Source organism: Sorex fumeus, unplaced genomic scaffold (assembly GCF_029834395.1).
Source record: "Sorex fumeus unplaced genomic scaffold, SorFum_2.1 ptg000043l, whole genome shotgun sequence".
Lineage (NCBI taxonomy): Eukaryota > Metazoa > Chordata > Mammalia > Eulipotyphla > Soricidae > Sorex > Sorex fumeus.
In genome coordinates this window covers 2682946-2704134 of record NW_026606100.1, presented here as the reverse complement: position 1 = coordinate 2704134, position 21189 = coordinate 2682946, and the positions used below count along the sequence as shown (strand labels likewise).

The window sequence follows — 21189 nt, the reverse complement described above, 5'->3', positions numbered from 1 at the left end:
CTGCTTGGAATCCGTTCTAAGCTTCACTTCTAGAAAACAGTCTCAGTATGGCTCGGGTGTTTTGCTTTCACCACCAGTTCACTTGCGGCTAGTGCTTAAGACTTGGCAGGGGATGATGCAAAAATGTGGGTGCTGCAGTGGACCTTGGACAGTAACTCCTGCAGGACCTGCTCAGGGTCCAGGATTGGAACACAAGCATGGCTACACCCCTGCTCAGGTCGAATGGTGGGCTCCCAGGGAGGAACACTCCTTGCCCAGATGGACGGTACTGTGGGGGGTCACTCTCCCCTAGGGAGAGAAGCTCCTGAGAGGTATGGGCTCTCCTGAGTGTGTGTGGCAGGGAGGGTGGCAAGGTGGTGGGGTGCTAGAATACCGTCCCCACCTCTGGATTCCTATTCCACTTTCTCTTGGTCACCACAACTGCAAATGAGTCTGAGGGAAAGATAGGAAGTGGAATCCCCAAAAGCCATTTTTGGGGTTCCCCAGATAATGTGTTTGTCTAGGGCAAGAAGTGGGATGGGATGGATGTGGAAATTCCACAGCTTGCAGTCTCTGGAGTCCTGGCTCGTGAGAATGGGGGTTGTTGAGGAGGTCAGAAATGGGTTCAGGACTGGGAGTGCTGGTGATTCCAATGGAGGTTGCCATTTGCCACTGGGCAGTCTGGAAGGCTAGTGAACTCCCTAGGTGGGGGACCAAAGGGCCTGTAGGGGTGCAGTGTGGTTCTGAGGGCAGCCCTTGCCCTGACCTGGCCTCTAGAGTTTCATAGGGAAGGTAGATGCGGAACGAGGGCTTGGGGTATCCATCCCCAGAAAGACTATCTTGCTTGTTTGTGGCTGGTGTTAATCCCTCTGGGAGGATCTTCCTAGGCTCTCTGCTGAGGAGGGCTGGATCCAGCCGACTGACCTGCAGGCAGGTGTTGGGGTCTGTGCCCTGCAAGCACGGAGTGGAGCGGGAATAGAGTTGGCTGCTCTGGTTGTGTGTGGGGTGCCCTGTCCTCTCTGAGGAGCCCATTCTGCAAGCCATAGTGGAAAATATTGCAGCACCCGAGGTCATGGGTGTGGTGATGGAGATGTTTTGAGTGGTTTGTGTGTACACCCTCGTGAACAATCTCAGCTGATCCTTGAGATAGTCGTATTGGCTTTTTTTGTGTGTGTGACTGCACTGAGGTCCAGAGTCCTTGAGTCATCAACCATGATAAACCCAGTTGTACACACGGCAGCCAGGACAAGCAGACATTGGGTTTCTTTACTGTAGAGTACTCTGCACTCTAGGAAAAGTGTCTTTGGATTCAAACCCCTTATTGTATATTCATTTAAACTCTTTTTGGGTGAGGTTGGATCATACCACAATGCTTAGGGGGTACTCCCAGTTCTTTGGTAAGGGGTCGCTCACAGCAAACTGTGGGTTGACAGCATAAAAAGCAAATGAATGGCACAACATGCATCTTAAACCCTGTGCTGTTGTCACTCTGATCTCTCCTTTGAACTCTCACTCACAGCCTGAGTTCTTTGTTTTAAACCCTACGCCTCTTCATTCTGTGACTTTGTGGAGCTCCTTCTTGTCTCCTGGCCCAGTTTGAGGAAAGATCTGGGAAAGTCCTGGGTGGTGTTGGGAAGTCTTAGAGACTAGAGTTTCTGGGGCCGAGATGGAGTGAGTGGGCCAGCCTAAGACCTGGTCCTTGGATTCCAAGATGAAGAGGAGGGTAAGAAACTGTGTTAAGGGCTGGAGAGATAGCACAGCAGGTAGAGCGTTTGCCTTGCATGTGGCCGACCTGGGTTCGATTCCCAGCATCGCATATGGTCCCCTGAGCACCGCCAGGAGTAATTCCTGAGTGCAGAGCGAGGAGTAACCCCTGTGTATCACCAGGTGTGACCCAAAAAGAAAAAAAAAAGAAACTGTGTTAAGACTTTGGAAACTGTTGAGAAGTAGTAGCCATGGTAGGGTAATGAGGGCTGACAAGTTTGCACTGAAATCCTGCTTTCAAGGTTTTCCGGTGTATGAAGCCCTGATTTGCATCTCCAAGCCTCAATCAATCAAATCCATAATGAACAAGGAGTAGCTGAAGTAACCAGAGGGGAAGAAAGTCATAATACCCACTTCATAGTGGTCTTTATAAGGATTAAAGTTTTAATATGTAAAAAAGTGGCATTCAAGAAATATTCCTAATTGTCATATGGAATTAAGAACATGGTAGCCTTGGGAGTTGCATGTCAGAATTTGGTGCCTGTAAATGCCCATAAGGTAGGAAGTTTTCTTACCATCTGCTATGACCTCAAAGTATAATTGACTGTTATCTCCTGCTCTCAGGAGTAAAGACAGAGAACCCATCATGTGAATGTGCACAAGGGAAGAGAATACTTATTTACCCTTCAAAATAAAAATAAGTATAACTCAGCTTTTCTTTTTTTTAATGAAAATCATACCCATCTCAAAATTATTATTATTTTTTTAAGCTGTGAACTGTAACATGGGCTATTTGAGAGATGGTTATCATGTCACAATTCACTGTGTCAAGTGTGAGGGCTGATTTACTTTTCCTGGGCAGAATTTGGAATGGAAAATTTTCATCAACTCTGTTCCAAAATACAAAAATTTCTAAAGAAGAAAAAAGTAGGCTCGTTGACCTACTTTCCACTTAAGTTCTTGCTTAAGCTGTTTCAACTAAGAAATAAAGGAATTTTTTTCCTTTTTTAAAAAAATGTGCATTGGCTATATTGTCTCAGAAAGGGAGTACAAAAAAGAGAAAAATCATGTTATTTTTGCTTTAAGAAAGCTTAAATTATAATGGTGTCTCCAAGATTTTAGCTCTTACCTGTTTATAGATCTATTTCTTGCTTCCTCTGTAGCCAGTGCTTTTTGTTCGGGTGTTTTGCTGACGTCTTTGTTTTCTGACCCTTAGAAGTGGTATCTAAAATGTCTAGGGTTTGGGTGAACCAGATAAACCTGGACTTAATAGAATTGACATTTAAAGTTTATATCTGAATTAAAAAAGAACCCAGAGTAAAAATGAACTAAACTGTAATTTCTTTGATGCAATTTAGCTAATTCACTTTAGACGGTTGTGTCCTCCTTTTAGTATTTCCAAAAGATCCTACCTCCTTGCTACAGGACCATCCTCTGAAATATTAGATTCTTCTTAAACTGTGGGATGCTACTTTTGGATATTTTTTACTGAAACCCTGAAGGCTAGTTTTCCACTAATCTCCAGCTCCAAGATTATCCCAGTTGTGGTTTCCAGGAACTTATGCCAGAACTCTGGGTCTTATGAAATTTTGTTTGTTTGTTCGTTTTGGGGGAATACCTGGAAATGCTCAGGAATTACTCTTGGGTCTCCCAGGAGTATTTACTGACAGTGCTCAGGGGGCCATATGGGGTACTGGGAATCGAACTCAGTTGGCCTCATGTAGGGCAAGTGCCCTACCTTGCTGTTCTGTCTCTTTGGCCCCGAGGCCTCACAATTTGACTCAACAATTTTTCTCTGGTTGGCATGAATTTGGGAAGGAAGACTCTGGTGGAAGGAACAGATGCTGTCTTCAAAGTATGAATGTTCCTCAAAATATAAGGGATGCAAGGCTAGAACTTGGTGGAAACTGCAAAGTGTGAACTTTGATCCAATATGATATAATTTTTAGTAGTTATTGGTCATGAGATAGAATAGGCACCTTCAGGATTCATGAGCTTCCACTGTGAAAGGTGTAAGCAGAAGCCAGCCAGCCCCTCAGTCAATATGGTGAAGGCAGGGATTGTGTAGTCTGATGAGGTTAGATCAAATAACTCAAGTTTTCTACCCTTCCCTTACCAAAGTGAGCTGCTTTTTGGCAGGGGTGGAGAAGGGTGGGTGGTGGTGGTGGTGGTGGATTTATCTGTGAAACAGATATTGTGGCTAGTAGTTAGGAAGCCTTTTTCTGGAAAGGAAGATTCATAAAATATTGGTATTAAATTGTAAGAGTTTATCAGACTTAAATTGCCTTCTCTTTAGTAATTAAGTTCTTTGTAGAGTCCTAATCCAGAGTCCCTTGCTTGTAAGTTTCACTTAATACAATGATGCTTTTGACCTTCATGCCAGATTATTCATACTCCTTCATGGCAGCTCCCAGGAATGCACTAGGCCAGAAGGTGTCCCCTTCTCAGGGACCGGGCAGTTTAGAAATACTTTCCTGCCAGGGAGGAGCACGATTTGCAGTTAATGTCTGTATTCGCTTCTAATCACAATGCAGTCTGCCTCCTGCAGACAGTCGTAGGCTGTTACCAACATTGGTGCAGCCACGTTTCAGACCTAAATGTACAAAGAAAATGCAGTCCTTTTGCTTTTCTACAACATTTCCTAACTCATGAAGTTCTCACCCCAACCCCTGCTCTTCTACGTAGACCATGGAAAATTAATTTCTGGTCCATTAGGTTTAACTTTACCCTAGCCAGTGATAGATCCTTTAAAGTTAATGCCTTCCCTTTAGGGAGACTAGGTCTTCAGCATTTCCTCCACTGCTTCTCCTCAAAAAGACATCTGAAAGTCTGGGGGCTTCCCTTCGTGTGTGGGGAGGTGGAGGTGGTGAAGGCAAGACTTCCAGGCATACATACAGACTCTGTCTTGCGTGAGGAAATGGGGCAGAGAGGCTAAGAGAAGCTCTGCTTCCAGGCCCTACACCCTGCTAAGTCCGCCTGCGGATACTCAGAGGCACCCTGAGTCAATAGCACCCTTGGGCAGGGACATTTTGTGGTGTCCTGCTCTGTAGGTGTGGGCTAGTGGATTTACACAGCATAGGGCTCCTTGTTCTTACTTGTGGGGTCATGCTGAATTGATTATATTAGCAAATAGTTTATTGAGCATTTACGGTGCCCTGGATTTATATCAAGTAATTTGTATCATGTTGCAAAGAGACTCATGGTTGAGTTTCAGGTGTATAATGTTCCAACACCAACACCCTTTTACCAGAGAAAAGGGAAGTCTGGGGAAGTGAGACTTACCTGTCACTCACTGTTATAATGCAAGGGAGGTGGGATCCAAACCCTGGTGGTCTGACTCCTGAGCCAGCACCCATGACTCTGATGCAATTCCTCTAGTTGCCGCATGAGGCACTAGAGGTGCCAAAGACTTAGTTTCTACTGAGTAGAAAATTTATGGCTAATGTTGTGATGCTGTACTTGGTGCTCAGAGGGATGGTTCCTTCCCACCCAGGAACACTCTCTGGAACCAGGGGAGGTAGCTACTGCTCTCAGAGATACCTGGCAGGGCCTGGGTTATGGGACCAGCTCTCAGGCTCTTATTTCTGGTTGGGCCAAGTGTCTTCTCTGGAGGTCAGCCCCACTTTCCTCTAGAATTCCTTGAGAATGTCATCTGAGTCACCACACAATTCCTCTGAGTTTCCGTGTAATAAATGGAGTAAAAAACAGGGACTTGTGAACAAACAAACAGACAAACAAACCCCAAACCCCAAAAGAGCACATTCTTTGAGAAACAGTATAAGAGTAAGGTGCTTGCCTTGCATGCAGCAGGCCTGGTTTTATCCCGGGCACCACATATAGTCCCTAAGCCCCACCAGGAGTGACCCCTGAGCAGAGCCAGGAGTAACCCTGCGAGCACTGTCAGGTGTGGTTTCAGAACCCAAACAAGCAAACACAACAGGGACTTGCCAATTTGAGGGTTGTTGGGCTACTGGGGTATAGGCACTAGGAGGCAGGATCCCTGGGTAAATAATTTAAATGTTGATTATGGGCTGGAGCGATAGCTTAGTGGTAGGGTGTTTGCCTTGCACGTGACTGACCCGGCTGACCCGGGTTTGATTCCTCTGCCCCTCTCAGAGAGCCCGACAAGCTACCAAGAGTATCTCGCCCGCACAGCAAAGCCTGGCAAGCTACCCGTGATGTATTTGATATGCCCATACACAGTAACAACAAAAACGTCTCAAAATGGAGACGTTACAGGGCCCGCTCGAGCAAATCGATGAACAATGGGAGGACAGTGCTTTATAAATTATTAAGCTTTCTTGTACATACCAATAGTACAGCGGTAGGGCGTTTGCCTTGCACGCAGCCAATATGACCAACCCGAATTCGATTCCTCTGCCTCTCTCTCGGAGAGCCCAGCAAGCTACCGAGAGTATCTTGTTCGCACGGCAGAGCCTGGCAAGCTACCCGTGACGTATTCGATGTGCCAAACACAGTAACAACAAGTCTCACGATGGAGATGTTACTGGGCCCGCTCGAGCAAATCGATGAACAACAGGAAGACCGTGACCGTGACAGTGATCTTGTACATACAGAGTATAGGGCATGTGGTGGTGAGCAAAGCTGAGCAAAGCTGAGAACATTCCTGCTCTCATGAACTTTGAAGTAATGAAAAGTTTACAGTTATACCCAGTCCTGCATGGTATAATGGCATAACTGTTTTTCAACAGCCATGGAGCACTGGTGCATCTCTCTCCCTATACCCCCTAGGCACTGGGGTATAGGCACTAGATAGGCACTAAGGACGGTGCTGCCTTGCAAATGTCACTGTGTCTAGCACCAGCAGTGGCACACCCACCTTGTGTTTACTGAGTCTCTTGAGAGCATCGTTTCCCCATATCATATCGTTTTGTTCCTCGTGTCCTGTAAGTATAGAAAATCCGTGGCTAATGCTGCATTCCCACAACAATGGATTCACCTAATGATGCGTCTCTCAGAACAAATCCCCGTTGTTAAGTGATGCATGAGTGTGAACAAAAAGGGAATGTCTTCGCCCATACAGTGGTCTGAAAAACCCAAAGGCGTGACCAGATTTAGGCTTTGCTGGATCCAGGGAGCTTACAATTTTAGCTCCATTTAAAATCTCTCATCTCTCTCTCTAGCTCTCAGCTTTGTTACACTCCACGTAGTTTTGATTCTCCGGCAATGCACCAGTTGTGTTCACATGCCTGCGTTCTCCTAGGTTCACATTTAGCGGCTGAGAGAACACGTTTTCCCTCAACCACTGTTCCAGAATCAGTCCTGGCATTCTGCTTGGTTGAGTCTGATTTAGTTTCTTGGCCCACCCCAATCAGTAGTCCTGGCCAGAGGGATGAGCTCTCTGATAGGCTCGGCTGGAGTCCCACAACTCACATGCAGGACTTGAGTCCATCCAGTTGCCTCCCCACACCTGCACAGAGTGAGGAGGTGACTTCCTGAAAGAAAGTCCCTGTTCCATCACCAGAAGGTGCCCCCACCCCCGGAGAACACAAGCGCAGTCACTGTCTCCCGAGGACCAGAGATGCTGCTGCTGTCCTCATGCAGCTGTCAACGTAGCCAGCAAGACAAGCGTGAATCAATCTATCCACCCAATTGTGGCCGGTGCGACACAGGCGACTTGCATAGCCCGTTTCTGAAGTCATTTTCTTAGGTGTGCAACCCACTCCGTCATGCACAGCAAGTGCTAGTGATTCGAATCTGGCAGGTCAGCTGGGAGTAGACTGTTGCAGACACTGGAGGTTGCCTCTTGTGCAAAAATATATCTGGGACCAAGAAGCTTGTCCAGGGAACCTGGTCTCAGCAGTTGACTGTGGTTAGATTTCATCCGAGTTATAAAAGATGAAGACCTTTGAGTGCATTCATCGTGATCTCTGTGGCTTTCAGGTGCTTTGAATAAATGTGGAGAATGGAGCTTAATAAGCCCAGCCTCCTTAATGATGTCGTTGGGAAAGTATGGCAATAAGAAAGGAAAGTCACAAAAATGAATGAGAAATAGCTCTGCGGTAATGGAGGAGTTAGTTGTCTGCTGGGAAGGAGTTGTCTGCTGCAGTGAAAGCTTTAAGAAATACGCACATCAGATAAATGGAGATCCATAAAAAAGTAACATGTCCTGTCTGGCCTGCCTGCTTCTCTTTCTTGTCAGGAGAAGCCCTTGCAGACAAATAAAAGGAGCTCATTTGGTTACTCAGGTTCAATTCTGTGCTAATGATTCCAGGGGAGCGGTGTGGAGTGTGGAGTCGGAGTGGGGTGGGGTGGGGGTGGGGTGTCGGGAACTGGATGCTGCGGCTGCTTTAGGTTTGCTAACGGGTGGATTTATGGGTCCATTAGAGCAGAGCGCCTTTGCAAAGGCTGCCTGAAGTGTCTTTCCTTTCTGGGGCTGCCACCGATTAGTGCCGATGAGTAAATATTTTGATTGCGAACATGAAGTTGTTGGTGTTTGCGAGCATCTGCAAGGAAGGTGGGGAGCAAAGTGGGGAAGGTGTCAGAGGTGTCAGGAGGATTGGGTGGTGTGGGGTCTGTGCTCAGGGAGCAGTGGCAGAGGAGAAGGAGCTGCTGACCCCCTCCCCCCCCACTCCTTCAGGAGCAATCTTCCCCGTGACCCTGACTGGTGGGTACCCGGAGAGCAGATACAAGCCTGGATTGCTTTGCTCTGCCAGCCAGGAACACCTTTCCCTGCTGCAGAATTGTTGGGCCAGAGGATGTGCATAAAAGACATCCAACTGGACCAGGGATGCTCACGGCTCTCCAGAAGTGTGATCCCGTTGCTGTCCCTGCAATCGTACATGAGAGCTGTTCTATTCTCATGATCCACACCCTGCCCCAGAACGTGGTTGTAAATCTGAATCTCTCCACATCTCACTGTGACTTGGGGCTACGGGCTTTCCCTCATCTTTAGACTCTGCTCTCCAAACACAGCATTTCCATTTGACTGCGGTTACATCATGCAGGTGCAAGGTACCTGTGAGGTTCTTTAACAAAATTTGGGGTGTAGAATGTTCTCTCCTTTTAGTTTAGTTACCTTCTTTTTTTTTTCTTTTTGGGTCACACCCGGCGATGTACAGGGGTTACTCCTGGCTCTTCACTCAGGAATTACTCCTGACAGTGCTCGGGGAACCATATGGGATGCTGGGAATAGAACCTGGGTCAGCCGCATACAAGGCAAACGCCCTACCCACTGTGCTATCGCTCCAGCCCCTTAATTACCTTCTTAATTTGTTTGGGACTCTGGCTACAGAAGAATGGTCGAAGGCACCTGCTTAGTCTTCTCTGCACCAAAGCTCTTTCCTGCCTTTTGTGGTTGTGCAGGGTTTTCTCATAAGTCTTATTGCTGCTGTCCTCCGGAATAGCTGGTAAAACTCTGTGCTCCTACTTCAAGGTATTTCTCTCTGAGTAAAGGAGTTTCTGGGATGTGAGAATCACTTTTACTGCCGCTGCCAATCATGGCCTGCAAAGGCTCTTTACTTTCCAGCTCAGTGAATTTCAAAGCTGGCTACAGATTAGAATTACCTGAGGTATTAAATATTACCAGTGCTTGGGTATAATCCCAAGTGAATTAAACAAGACTCTCCCAGAAGGGGCCAGGAATGAAAACCGTGCTCCAGAGACTCAAGACAGCCATCCTTGACATTTAGAGCTCATTAGTGGCCTTTTTTCCTAGCTGATCAGTATCTCAGCCCCAAAGGACAGAGACTGATTTGGAATAAATATCATAGCAGCCATGTGTGTGGAGCTGTAGAGCAACCGTATAAAGGGATGTTTATTGTCAAGCATTTCATAGACACGGTGCATGCACTTACATAGGTGCAGGCCAAAAGAAAAGGTTTACACAGTCACTGGCTCTGAAATGTGTGTGTGTTTTTCCACATGGTTCAGCTGACTTCCTTCTTCCAGATGTAATACCCGGCCTGAACATTCTGCCCATCATCTCCTTGTCTTATTTGTTGTTTAACTATCAATCTGCAAATATTATAGTGTCTAGTTTTGTGAGATTTTAAATTTTATATAATTGGAACCACTGTGTATTTTGTAATTATTTGTGTGTATAAAATTTTTTTTCTCATTGCAATTATTTTTAACCATCATTCTTTGGAGGTTATACCACTCTCAAAGTCAGTATTTTAGTGGTTAATTTAAATAATTTAACATGCATACTTATCACTGTATCACCCTCATCCCGTTGTTCGTCAGTTTACTTGAGCGGGTGCCAGTAATGTCTCTATTCGTCCCAGGACTCAGATTTTAGCAGCCTCTCCTTACTTGTCTTTCCCAAATGATTGAAGGCCCTATCAGGGTCAGGGGAAGGAGACGCGTTATAGTTACTGGTTTTGGCATATCAAATATGACACAGGGAGCTTGTTAGGCTCTGCCCGTGTGGGCGGGATACTCTCGGTAGCTTGCTGGGCACTCCGAGAGGCATATATATATATATATATATATATATATATATATGTATGTATATATGTATATTTCTCCCTATGATCTGTTGTCTGAACTCCATCAAACATGGTGTGGTAATTATGGAAAAAGGGTAGGAAGTATGTATACTTAGTATATTCTAAAATCTATGTTTCCTTTTTTCTGAAGTTATGCTTGCCACAGTTCAGCTGCGGCAAATGTTCAGGACCCCTGAAGGTGGGCCGGTGGAGCCAGAGAAAGAACACGAACAAACTTTTTCAGGTGTTGAAGGATATCTCTGCTTTATTCCATTTTGTGTCTGTATTTTTATCCATTTTCTATGTATGCATCTAACTTATGACTTCATTACAGCAGGAGATTAGGCAAGAAGCTTTCTGTCTCGCTTGTTTTGGTTGCACAGAATTAAAAATAAGTTGCTCAAGCATAGCATGCACGGTTCACAAATACAACTCATAAATTGCATCAAATTAGCACAGAGGGTTCATCAGACATTGATTTATATCTAGTTTTATTTTCAGTAATATTTTTGTTCCATATCCTAGGATGCTTTTTAAGGCTTTCAGGATATCCAGGTCCCTACATTCTTTCTTGTTAAACTGTTACCAACTCTTTCCCCACCAATGATTCCAGGTCTAATTTGCCTTATGAGATCAACCTTTTGTTTTATATTTAACAAACACCACAATGACCTACTGCACCTTATTCTTTACCAAAGATTCAATGTGTCATATAGTTAGTCATTGTGGTGGGCACTACACTCTTCCTAATTTGGGGCCAGTAGTTTAGTTTCTATTTTATCTTCTCTTTTCTGGGTGCCTAACACATTTTTAGGTGTTTGTGTAATTGTTAATTCATATTTCTGTAAGCCATTCATAAACTTCCTTACTGACCCATCTAGTTTATATCCTGTTGCATATTTTGCAAGAGCCAGGTCTCCAATCATCATTTTTCTGGAATTCCCAGGACTAAACATACAGATCAACCACAATGCACACATATAAGTACATTGATTCCAAGAATTGGAGGGGGGAGTGGGCAGAGGCAAGAGGTCCTTGTCTTGTTCCAGGAAGAAACATTCTTTGAATGTCCTTCCCATGTGTGGACCTTGTCACAGTGCAGGGCTGGTAGATGTGGCATAAACTGAAGTGTATGGTGCCAGAGATGGAAAAAGGGACATAATGAGGCTCATAAGTTCAGCTACTGAGCTACATTCCCGGCTCTAATCACAATGAGTTATACTGAGCTTGCTTGCTCTTTCTTTCTCTTTCTTTCTTTCTTTCTTTCTTTCTTTCTTTCTTTCTTTCTTTCTTCCTTCCTTCCTTCCTTCCTTCCTTCTTTCTTTCTTTCTTTCTTTCTTTTTTTCTTTCTTTCCCTCCCTCCCCCCTCCCTCCCTCCCTCCCTCCCTCCCTTCCTTCCTTCCTTCCTTCCTCTCTTCATTCCTTCCTTCCCCTCTCTCTCTTTCTTTCTTTACCTGTGATGTAGCTGGAAAGTGCTGGATAGGACGGCCAGGCTTTAGTCACAGAGCTTGCCTGGACCATGTTTGGTATATGTGGATCCATGGGGGACAGGACTCATGACCATATCCTTCCATAGCCGATGTTCTCTAATCCTCTGGGCTGTAAGTCAATATGTATTTTTCAACTGTCCAACTCTGTATATACTCATCAGGACTAGAATTCCAGATTCTTTATCCAGGATCAGCCTTTATCTTCCTGAAGAAAATCTCTTAGAGTTTCCTTAATATACAGCTCTCAATTTTTGTTTTTTTGAAGAAAACTTTAATTTGCACTGTTCCTTAAAAGAGAGGTTTTTTTTGGAAACCTAGTTATGTTTCAGCATACTGAGAATATTACCATACTATTCTCTGACTTCTGTTGTTGCAATGGAGAAATTAGCCCCCCATCAGTCATTTGATTGTACTTTGTAGGTACCTCTCCCTTTTCTCTCTGATCAACAAAATGAGACATCAAATGGCTTTGTAGAGTTTCACTGTTTTGTGTCTGATTAATTCTGCACCAGTCACTCTGAATGTTGTCTCTTTTCCAATACCTTTTCTGCTCTTTAGTATTCAAATTACACATATGTGAGACCTCTCCTGCCTCCTCTCCATGTCCTAATCTCCTGAGACTTAGACTAAACTTCTCTGATGTTTCTTTTGTATAGATGTCATGTTTGGCATTTCATTCTGACTCTATACTCACTTTTCCCTTCTCGCATTTTACCTTATCACCGTTCCACTAATACAGATTGACTTTAAAATTTTTTTAAATTTTATATGTTAGTTCACAATATTTGATTACATTTAATATTCAAACACCAATCCCGCCACCATTACACATTCCCACCACCAAATTCGGGATGTTTCCATCCCAAGCCCCAAGCCCTGTCCTAAAACACAACAAAAATAATATATTTTGTATTGTGTGTTATGAAGAATTGATGAACATGCTTACAAAAAAGTGTTCATATAGGAAAGAGTGTGAAGATTGTTCTCTTTTGGCAGGAGCCATTAAGACATTCTATAGGATACCACTAACATGTTGTTAAAGTTTGGGTGATGTGCGCTTTGGCATCACTGTATCACTGTCATCTTGTTCTCAATTTACTTGAGTGGGTGCCAGTTACATCTCCATTCGTCCCAGCCCTGAGATTTTAGCAGCCTCTCCTTAGTCGTCTTAAATTGGAGGCTCTTTCAGTGTCAGGGGAATGAGACCCGTTATTGTTACTGTTATTGTTATAGTTACTGTCAGAGCTTTGGTATATATCTGAAAAGATGTATACACATATTTCCCTCTATGATTTGTTGCCTACTATCTGAATCCCATCAAATATGGTGTGGTAATTATGGAGAATGGGTAGGGAGTGTCTTATGATGTGTCCAGGAATATGTTTACTCATATGTGAGATTTGGCCCGAGTGCGTGGGGTGTGGCCTTGAGCATGGCAACGGTTGGGTTGTGGAGGTTTTCAGCTGTCGGAGCTGGTTCCCTTGGGGCGAGAGGGTTCTCACCCAACCGCCTCTGGGGGTGGCCCGAGTGAAACAGCCTGGCACGGAGTCCAATGGCATGGTTATGGGGCCTCATGTTATGCTCCCTCCCGGGAGAGGCAGCCCTGTGATCTGGATGGTGGCCGATGACTAGATTATCTGGCGCCAGCAGGAGGTGGCTTGTGGGAGTGACTGCTGGGTCGCCGGACACTGGGGGAAACGGGCAGAGGATCTCCGCTCCTGGGTCCCATTGAACCCAGAGTCTGAGGTCACAAAGTTTCGCATAACCTTGTTTCCATGGGACTTCACTCATGCATAAGGCTCGGCTCGAGTGTGTGGAGAGTGACCTTGAGAGTGGCGGCTGTTGGGTTGTGGAGGTTTTCGGCTGCTGGAGCGGGGTCCCTTGGGGCAGGGTGGGCTCTTCCCCACTCCCCTCTGGGGCACCCTGAGTGAAACAGCCTGGCGTGGAGTGTACAGGATTGTCTTTATCCCCCTTTCTTCACCTTGATAAAATGCCCTGACCTCTATGAGCCTCATTTTAGTCTGTTCCTCACTGTCTCTTTCACAGCACTCACTGTCCTTTGCATAAGGAAAGCCTACAGAGCAAACAGCACTTATTTGGGAGACCAGAACCTCAGTACAGATTCTGATTCTACCACTGTATGGGCCTTTGGCATGTCATGTCGACAGTCTTTTTGGCTAAAATCGCCAGGCCAGGATGTATCCTCCCTCCCCAAGGAGACATAATTGCTATTCCCCAGGTGCTGTGTGCTAGGTAGATGCCCCACTTCCTTCTCTCCTCTGTCTCCTCTCATTTCTGCTTACACATCCTACTTGGGGTGGGAATGCCTGCCTCAACAGCCTTCTCATGTGTCCTGGGCAAGTGGGAAGAAGTTTCCCCAGTCTGTTGTCAAATATGTTCAATTCAATTTTATTTTGTGTAGTAAAATGTTTTGTTTAAGAAGCATGAGAGCAAGGGAAAAGAGAGGAAATAAGAGAGAGAGAGAAGGAGGGAGGGAGAAAGAGAGGGAGGGAGGGAGAAAGGGAGGAGAGAGGAGAGAACGAAATAATAGCATAAAATATACACTAGAGTTGGGATACAGGGGATTCTTTTTTTTTTTTTTTTGCTTTTTGAGTGACACCCGGGGATTCTCTGGGGTTACTCATGGCTTTGCACTCAGGAATCACTCCTGGCGGTGCTCAGGGGACCATTTGGGATGCTGGGAATCAAACCTAGGTCAGCCGCGTGCAAGGCAAACACCCTACCCACTGTGCTATTGCTCCAGCTCCTACAGGGGATTCTAAAATGGAGTGCCTGCTGGCTGTTTGGAAAGGTCGGAACAAATATCCAAGTCCACGTTTCACCTCCCAACTCATCCTCAGGAGAACTCACTTGAGGAAAATGCTCCTGATCTTAGACTTAGCTGAAGTCCTGCAGGCCACCCATGGCTGCAGACGCCTTCTAGTCATATCACCAGCTGCCGCTTTGGCATGTTTGTGGCCCTGAAGGGCACCTCATCTTCCTGCTTTGTCTTAGAGTTGAGGTCCCTCATGGAGGGAAGGGAGGGGAGGATGTGACTCTCCTGGGAAGCTGGGGGGTGCTTCTGGATGCAGGTGGAAGTTGCAGCCCAAACTCCTCCTGCCGCCCCCACCCATCCACCTGGGCAGCAGGCGACAACATTACAAAGTTTGTGAAGGGTAAAGAAGCTGGTGTGTACAAGCTCGAGGTGTTGCAACTTACCACTCTTCCCACTTGAAGACAACGGGTTAGTCCCGGTTCCTCAGATCTTCCCCAGATACCAGATGGTTTTAGATTCTTGATGTGACATGAAAGTCGTAAGAAGCAATTAAAAGCTCAGGTGATAACCTTGTGTGGCTTTTGCTTTTAACGTTTTTGTGTTGGGGCCACAATGGATAGTACTGGAAGTTGGTGGGAGGAAGCAATGCTAGAGATCAAATCTGGGGCTCCCCCACGAGGGGCATCTGCTCGATCATGGAAATCATGTTTCTAGCTTCTAAGATGATCACTGAACTGTCAAAGAACAACGGGGAATGTTGAGGGCTTAGCTGAGGATTACACGGCCAGGCGAGGCAGAGAGGGTCTGACATTCTTCATCTTCCCACCACTCTGCTCTCCCCACCACCCTTTCTCCTTAGCGTGAGCCAACAAACACATCAGCTCCCCCTGTGACTTCAGGGGAAGTCCCACGGACATATAAACAACTTCAAGGCCAGAATGGACTGTCACGCCATGGAGAACCCACTTGGTTGGAACACAGCACTTGAGAAATGTGTGTCCTTTGAGCTGAAATTAAGCTTGGTTATGTGCCCTTTGGAAGAAAACCCTTGGCCTGTGTGCACAGGCAGATGGAGGAAGACTTTGACTTCCTGAGAGGAAGTGGTGTTCACGGGGACCTGAGTGATAACAGAGGTAACACCAGAGTCGTTCTGGCCTCATTCAGTCGGGGCTCTGAAGGGCCTTACCAGGCAAACACATAGTGGAGAGGAGGCCAGAGCAGGGCACATCTGAGACCCCTTTCTTCCCCAAGGCTCCCCGGACATTCAGGGGCAGGGGTGAGTGGGGGAGAGGAGAGCACGCAGGAGCTGTTGACGTCTCCCTTTTCTCTTTAAATCAGGAATTATTAGCCGAGAAGATGCAGAAGATCTCCTGGAGAACATGACTGAGGGAGCCTTTCTGGTTCGGGTCAGTGAGAAAATCTGGGGTTACACCCTCTCCTACCGCCTGCAGAAGGGGTTCAAGCACTTTCTGGTGGATGCCTCTGGGGACTTTTACAGCTTCCTAGGAGTGGACCCCAATCGCCATGCCACGCTCACAGACCTCATTGATTTCCACAAGGTAGCCCTCTTTGGGGTGCTGGGGGCAGGGGACGGTAGAGACTTGAGTTGGGGGTGAATCAGGCTATGGTCACTGTAAGGAATGGGATTGGTAGAGGAAGAGTGACAGCCAAGAAGGGCTGTAGGGCCCCAGAACTTAGTCACGGAGTAGAGACATGAAAGATCGTGGGACCAGGTTCTGGGTTTTGCTCTTATGCTCTCTGACTTCCTCTCTGGTTCACGTGAAGATTTTACTTTGTCTCCCTGATTTCTCTTCACTGAAGTTCCTGGCTTCTCCCTACTCTCAGTCCTTAGGGACTGTTTGAGTGCCCTTCTGTCCAGGCCCATTTCTTCTCCCCATTTATTCCTAGGAGAACTCACTTACAAGGCTCTTAGTAAATTCAGCTGAAGTCCAACAGGAGACTCATGGCCATAGACACATTCTTGTTGTGTCGCCAACTGTAGCTTTAGCGTGTGTGTGACTTTCACACCTCATCTCCCTGAAGAGCCCCTCATCTGGTTTCCAAAGGGGGCCTTGGAGGCAATGTTCAGCTCAGATCCTGCAAGCAATCACCCAGCAGGGCTTGAGCTGTCTAGTGGGATGGCAGTGCTTCTTTCTCAGAACTTGGTTATTTGTTCTTCCTCTGTGTACCTCACATGGAGCAAGACATAGTATCTTTTTTTTTCTCTTTCTCACTTATTTATTTATTTTTTAATTGATAATAAATTTATTAAAAGTTTTTTTATGTCATTTTTTTTTAGATTTACAATTTTTTGTGCTTGGGTTTAGATTATACAATGATCAAATACCCATCCCTCCACCAGTGCCCATTTTCCACCACCACGGATCCTAGTATCCCTCCCAACCCCCATCATCCCCATCCCACCCTGCCTCTGTGGCAGGGCAATCCCTTGTGTTCTCTCTCTCCTTTTGGGTGTTGTGGTCTGCAGAAGAGGCTTTGAGTGGCAAACATGTTCAGTCCATAGTCTACTTTCAACATGCATCTCCCCTCCTGGCAGGATCCTCCCAACACCCTTTATTTGGTGCTCCCTTCTCTATCTGAGCTGCCCTTTCCCCTAGAATGCCTGGCTGGCCTCTAAACTATGGAGTAATCCTCCTGGTGCTGATCTCAGCTATTCTTGGGTATTAATCTCATATTTTGTTACTTTATGAGACATAGTATCTTTTGAACAAAATACATTGAGAGAGGTGTCTTCTGTGTTCATGGGACTATGGCAGATTGGAACTGGGAGAAAGCCAAGTGTGGAACTCACTCTTCCAGGAGGGCAGGACCTGGGGAATACCACAGTTGTGGTAGTTGAGGGTTAACCTGAGGGTTAACCTGAGCTCAGCAGGTGGAGGGTTAACTTGAGCTCAGCAGGTGGAGGAAGATTTGGAGAATTATGAGACTGTCTCGTGGACTTTGGCTCTTCTTATAGGGAAGCTTGGATTTGTATGGATTCATGTTTATAAATATACTCAGGGTTTTAGAGAGAGCTTTCTTCTTTTAGGAGGAGGGGCGGGTCTCCCAAGCAGTGCTCATGGGTCCTGGGGGCCACTCCTGGCTATTCTCAGCCGACATGGCCAATGTTTTCAATGTAGGGCCTGAGGAGTTGGTGTTCAGGTCCTGAGGTGCCAGGGATCTAACCATAGATCTAACCATATGCAAGGCTAGTGCTTTGACTTCGGTACTTTCTCCCCAGCCCCTAGGGAGTGCTTTTGATTTGACTCTATAAGTCAAGCACAGAGAAGAGGACCCATTTAACAATACACAGGCACTGAGTAAAAAGTACCACTGGAAAACTGCACTGTGCTGAATCAAGGCAGATTCCATGGTGTTGAACAGAGCTTGTTAGGTCTTCTGCCTCACAACTGCAGGGAGGAGAATGTGAGGGAATGTGTGGATATTAGCCACTTCTCTGGGTCAAGTACAGACTAAGTAACATAGATATCTAGGGGTAAAGCTATGAGGCAAGACTCCAGGAACAGTTTCTTGTATCACAGGGTTGCCTTCAAGCCCCAGCTAAGGCTTCAGTTGCCCATTGCTCTGTATACATGCTACATTTAATCCTCATCACAGCTCTGTGAAAGAGACAGATAGTCCCTTTTCACAGATCAGAAAAGCAAGGCCTGGGGACTTGCATAGCTTGTCTAAGTTTTAATGGCTGGTCCCAGCAAGGTCAGGCTTTGTTCTTCTGAAGTTTGTGGTTTTCTTCTTCTGACACATGGCTTGCTTTCACCACCCAAGACATGAGTAGTGATGAGTTCCTTCTGTCTTGAAGTGTACAGCTACAGGTAAATGTCTATTTCTGAGGCACTTTGGACACATTCCAGCATGGACCAGATGTCTTTGATGATTCTTATTCTCTCCCCAGCCTAAGGTCTGAAACTGTCAATATAGTTTCTAACACCAAGGAGAGCTCTCATGAAGGCCCATGTGGAGATCTGATGAGCTTTTATAAATTAGATTTTTAATTATGTAATTAATTTGCATTCTAAGAAGAGTCAAATATAATATAAAATAGAAGCATCGTTCATTTCAAATTCCGTGTTCATTCTCTACCTTGAAATATTAATTTGGTAGTATCTGGGTATTTCCTATGCATTAACATAAAAATTTAAGAAATACGTAGTCTCATTATTTGGAAACATATAAATTCTATTTTGCTTTGAGGGCCTCCCTGGTGCAGGAGATCCAGTATCCTTACCAGCAACTCTCAGCCAACAGGGCCTGAAGATGCAATATTGCTTGAGTACTCAGGCTGCTTGTGGTTCTGGGGACCCTCAGGGCCACACCAGAGATGCTCATAGGCCTCTGGGCTATACCCAGCCATACACTGCGCCATGTGGTGCCAGGAATCAAGCCTGGGTTAGGTGTGAGCTGGGCATGAGCTTAACTGCTCTACAAACCCCATAGTTTTGTTATTTATCATACAGACTGGGTAATCCTTTACTGATATCTCAGATATTGATTTTTTAAAAAACCATACATAGTTAAAAAATAGATTTAAAAAAGTCATGGCCCCTGGGACAAGGCTGCCAAGCTTAAAATCTGAGCTTCGAGATAGTGACTTTAGGAAACTACTAAACTTCCATGCCTCAGTTTACTCTTCAGAAAAAAGGATTTAATAAATAGTCCCCAATCTCTTAGGGTCACTATGAGGCTTCTGTAAGATCTCAGTGAAAAGTGATAGCAGACATTTGAATGTTCTCAGAACATGTTGAGGTAACTGAAATACATTTGAAAGATCTTTTTCTCCCAATAAATGTACCACATCTTTGCAGAGCCATAAGAGATGGCATGGTATGGGTATATATTATAATTTAGTTATCCATTGTCCCTTTACTGGCCATTGATGTCACTTTGAGGTTTTCTTGGTCACAAATAGTGCTGCAGAGAATTTTTTGCATGTAACTTTGGACACAGTGTAAATATATTTCTAGGATGGAGCTCTTGAACTGGAAATAGTTGGATGGAAGACTATGCATATTTTAATTTGAAAAGCTCTGCCAAATTGCCCTCCAAAATTGTAGTGCCAAGTCATGCTCCTGCCAAAACTATATGAAACTGTTGCCCCACACCGCTGCTGGGGATTATCAGTCATTTTAATATTGACCCATCAAATAGCCGCCCATTATTTAGCTTGCTTTTCTCTGATTGCTACGCAAGCTGAGGACCTTTTCGAATGTTTAATAGCCACTTGGCCCTCTCCTGTGAATTGTCTATTCATCTCTTTTGCCCATTTTTCTACTTACATGTCTCTTTCTTATTGATGGGCCAATTCTTTCAGCCACTATATTGCTCTTTAGTTATGCCCGTTTAGTTCCTCAGTTCTTGTGTTGAAAATTTTCTTCTCTTTTAAATGGGCATCCTTTTTATTTCTAGGGTCTATAATTGGTTCTTTGAAAATAATAGCCCATTCTTGTTTCATGAATGATTTATTTTCTTATTCTGCTGAGCCTATTAATACACATCTCTTAAAGGTTCTGTCTGCATTACAAACTTGATGTTTTCTTGGAGTCAGTTCTACTGTTGAATTTGTTGTCTTTCTTTTATGGTTATAGTTTTCCTTAAGTAAATTTTGGGCTATGTGGTGATCATTAAACTTCGAATTTCCTCTGTCTCCATTAGTTCCTGTTTCTGTCCAGATTGGATTAGAGCTGAGAGTGAGTGGCATATTTTGGATGTAGAAGTGTCTGAACTTTTGGGGTCTTTGGGCCTCCAAAGATTCATTGCTTTATCTGCTGGAACAAACACCCTTGATGTTGAGGTCTCCCTAAACATTTTCACTTATGCTTGCTCGTGCCACTGCCCCACATGGACTCCTTGATATTATCCTCTTTTTTTTAATTTGTGGAGTTGAGCAGGACTCCCAATGGTGCTCAGGGCTTACTCCTGGCTTTATGCTCAGGAATCACTCCTGGCAGTGCTTGGGGGACTATATGTGGTACAGGGGATTGAACCTGGGTTGGTTGTGTGCGTGGCAAATACCCTCTCTGCTGTACTACTGCTCTGGGTTCCCCTCATCCTCTTGCTGTTTTGGTTTTCAAATTTTGCTTTCTTAATAGTTTTCATTCCTATTTTGCAGGTTTCTTTCTAAGAGCCATTCTTCCCTGTCATTCATGAAATTTGAGTGAGAATGAAGCAGGAATAATTTCTTTTGGTCTTTTTCGGCTTTTAAGTTTTAAACCAATCTCTCTCTATCAATTTAATTTCTAATTTAAAATTAAAATTATATCAATTGGATATCAATTTAATTTTTAATTATTAGTAACTTCACCTTTCTCTCCAACTTTTAGGAGGAAATTATCACTGTTTCAGGAGGAGAATTGCTGCAGGAACCCTGTGGACAGAAGGACAGCCCACCAGACTACCATTTGTTGTTTGAATAATTTTTTTTACCCCTCAGCAATTGGACTACCTTGGGTATCCTTTGCCCTGAACTCAACTTAAGAATTTCCCAGCTCCAATGTGAATTTTTTGAAGACTCAAAACTATCAAGAGGATCAAGTAGATTAGACTATTTCAAGGATATTAAATAACAGGTATATATGTTAGTGTTTCCTGACTTAATATCCAGGACAAAATTCCTATTAGCTAGTGCAATTTGTGAAGAATTTTGATATAACACCAGAAGATGGTCTGTTTTTCATGGCTGCCTGAAACTGAGCTCTTAGAGTACATGGATCATATTTTAATAATGAAAAATAATACCAGTGCCGAACCTAAAGTTAATCTGAAGTGGACC

At 44.8% G+C, this 21189-nt stretch overlaps 1 protein-coding gene across 1 annotated transcript in view; it reads left to right on the top strand.

Moving 5' to 3' along the window:
- The window catches only part of SH2D4B (SH2 domain containing 4B), a 79292-nt gene extending 58463 nt beyond the window's left edge, over positions 1-20829 (top strand). The window contains exon 7 of the mRNA XM_056120992.1: positions 20741-20829. Within this exon, the coding sequence (XP_055976967.1) occupies positions 20741-20829 (89 nt within the window). The remainder of the gene's footprint in view (positions 1-20740) is intronic.
- The last annotated feature ends 360 nt before the right edge of the window (positions 20830-21189 follow it).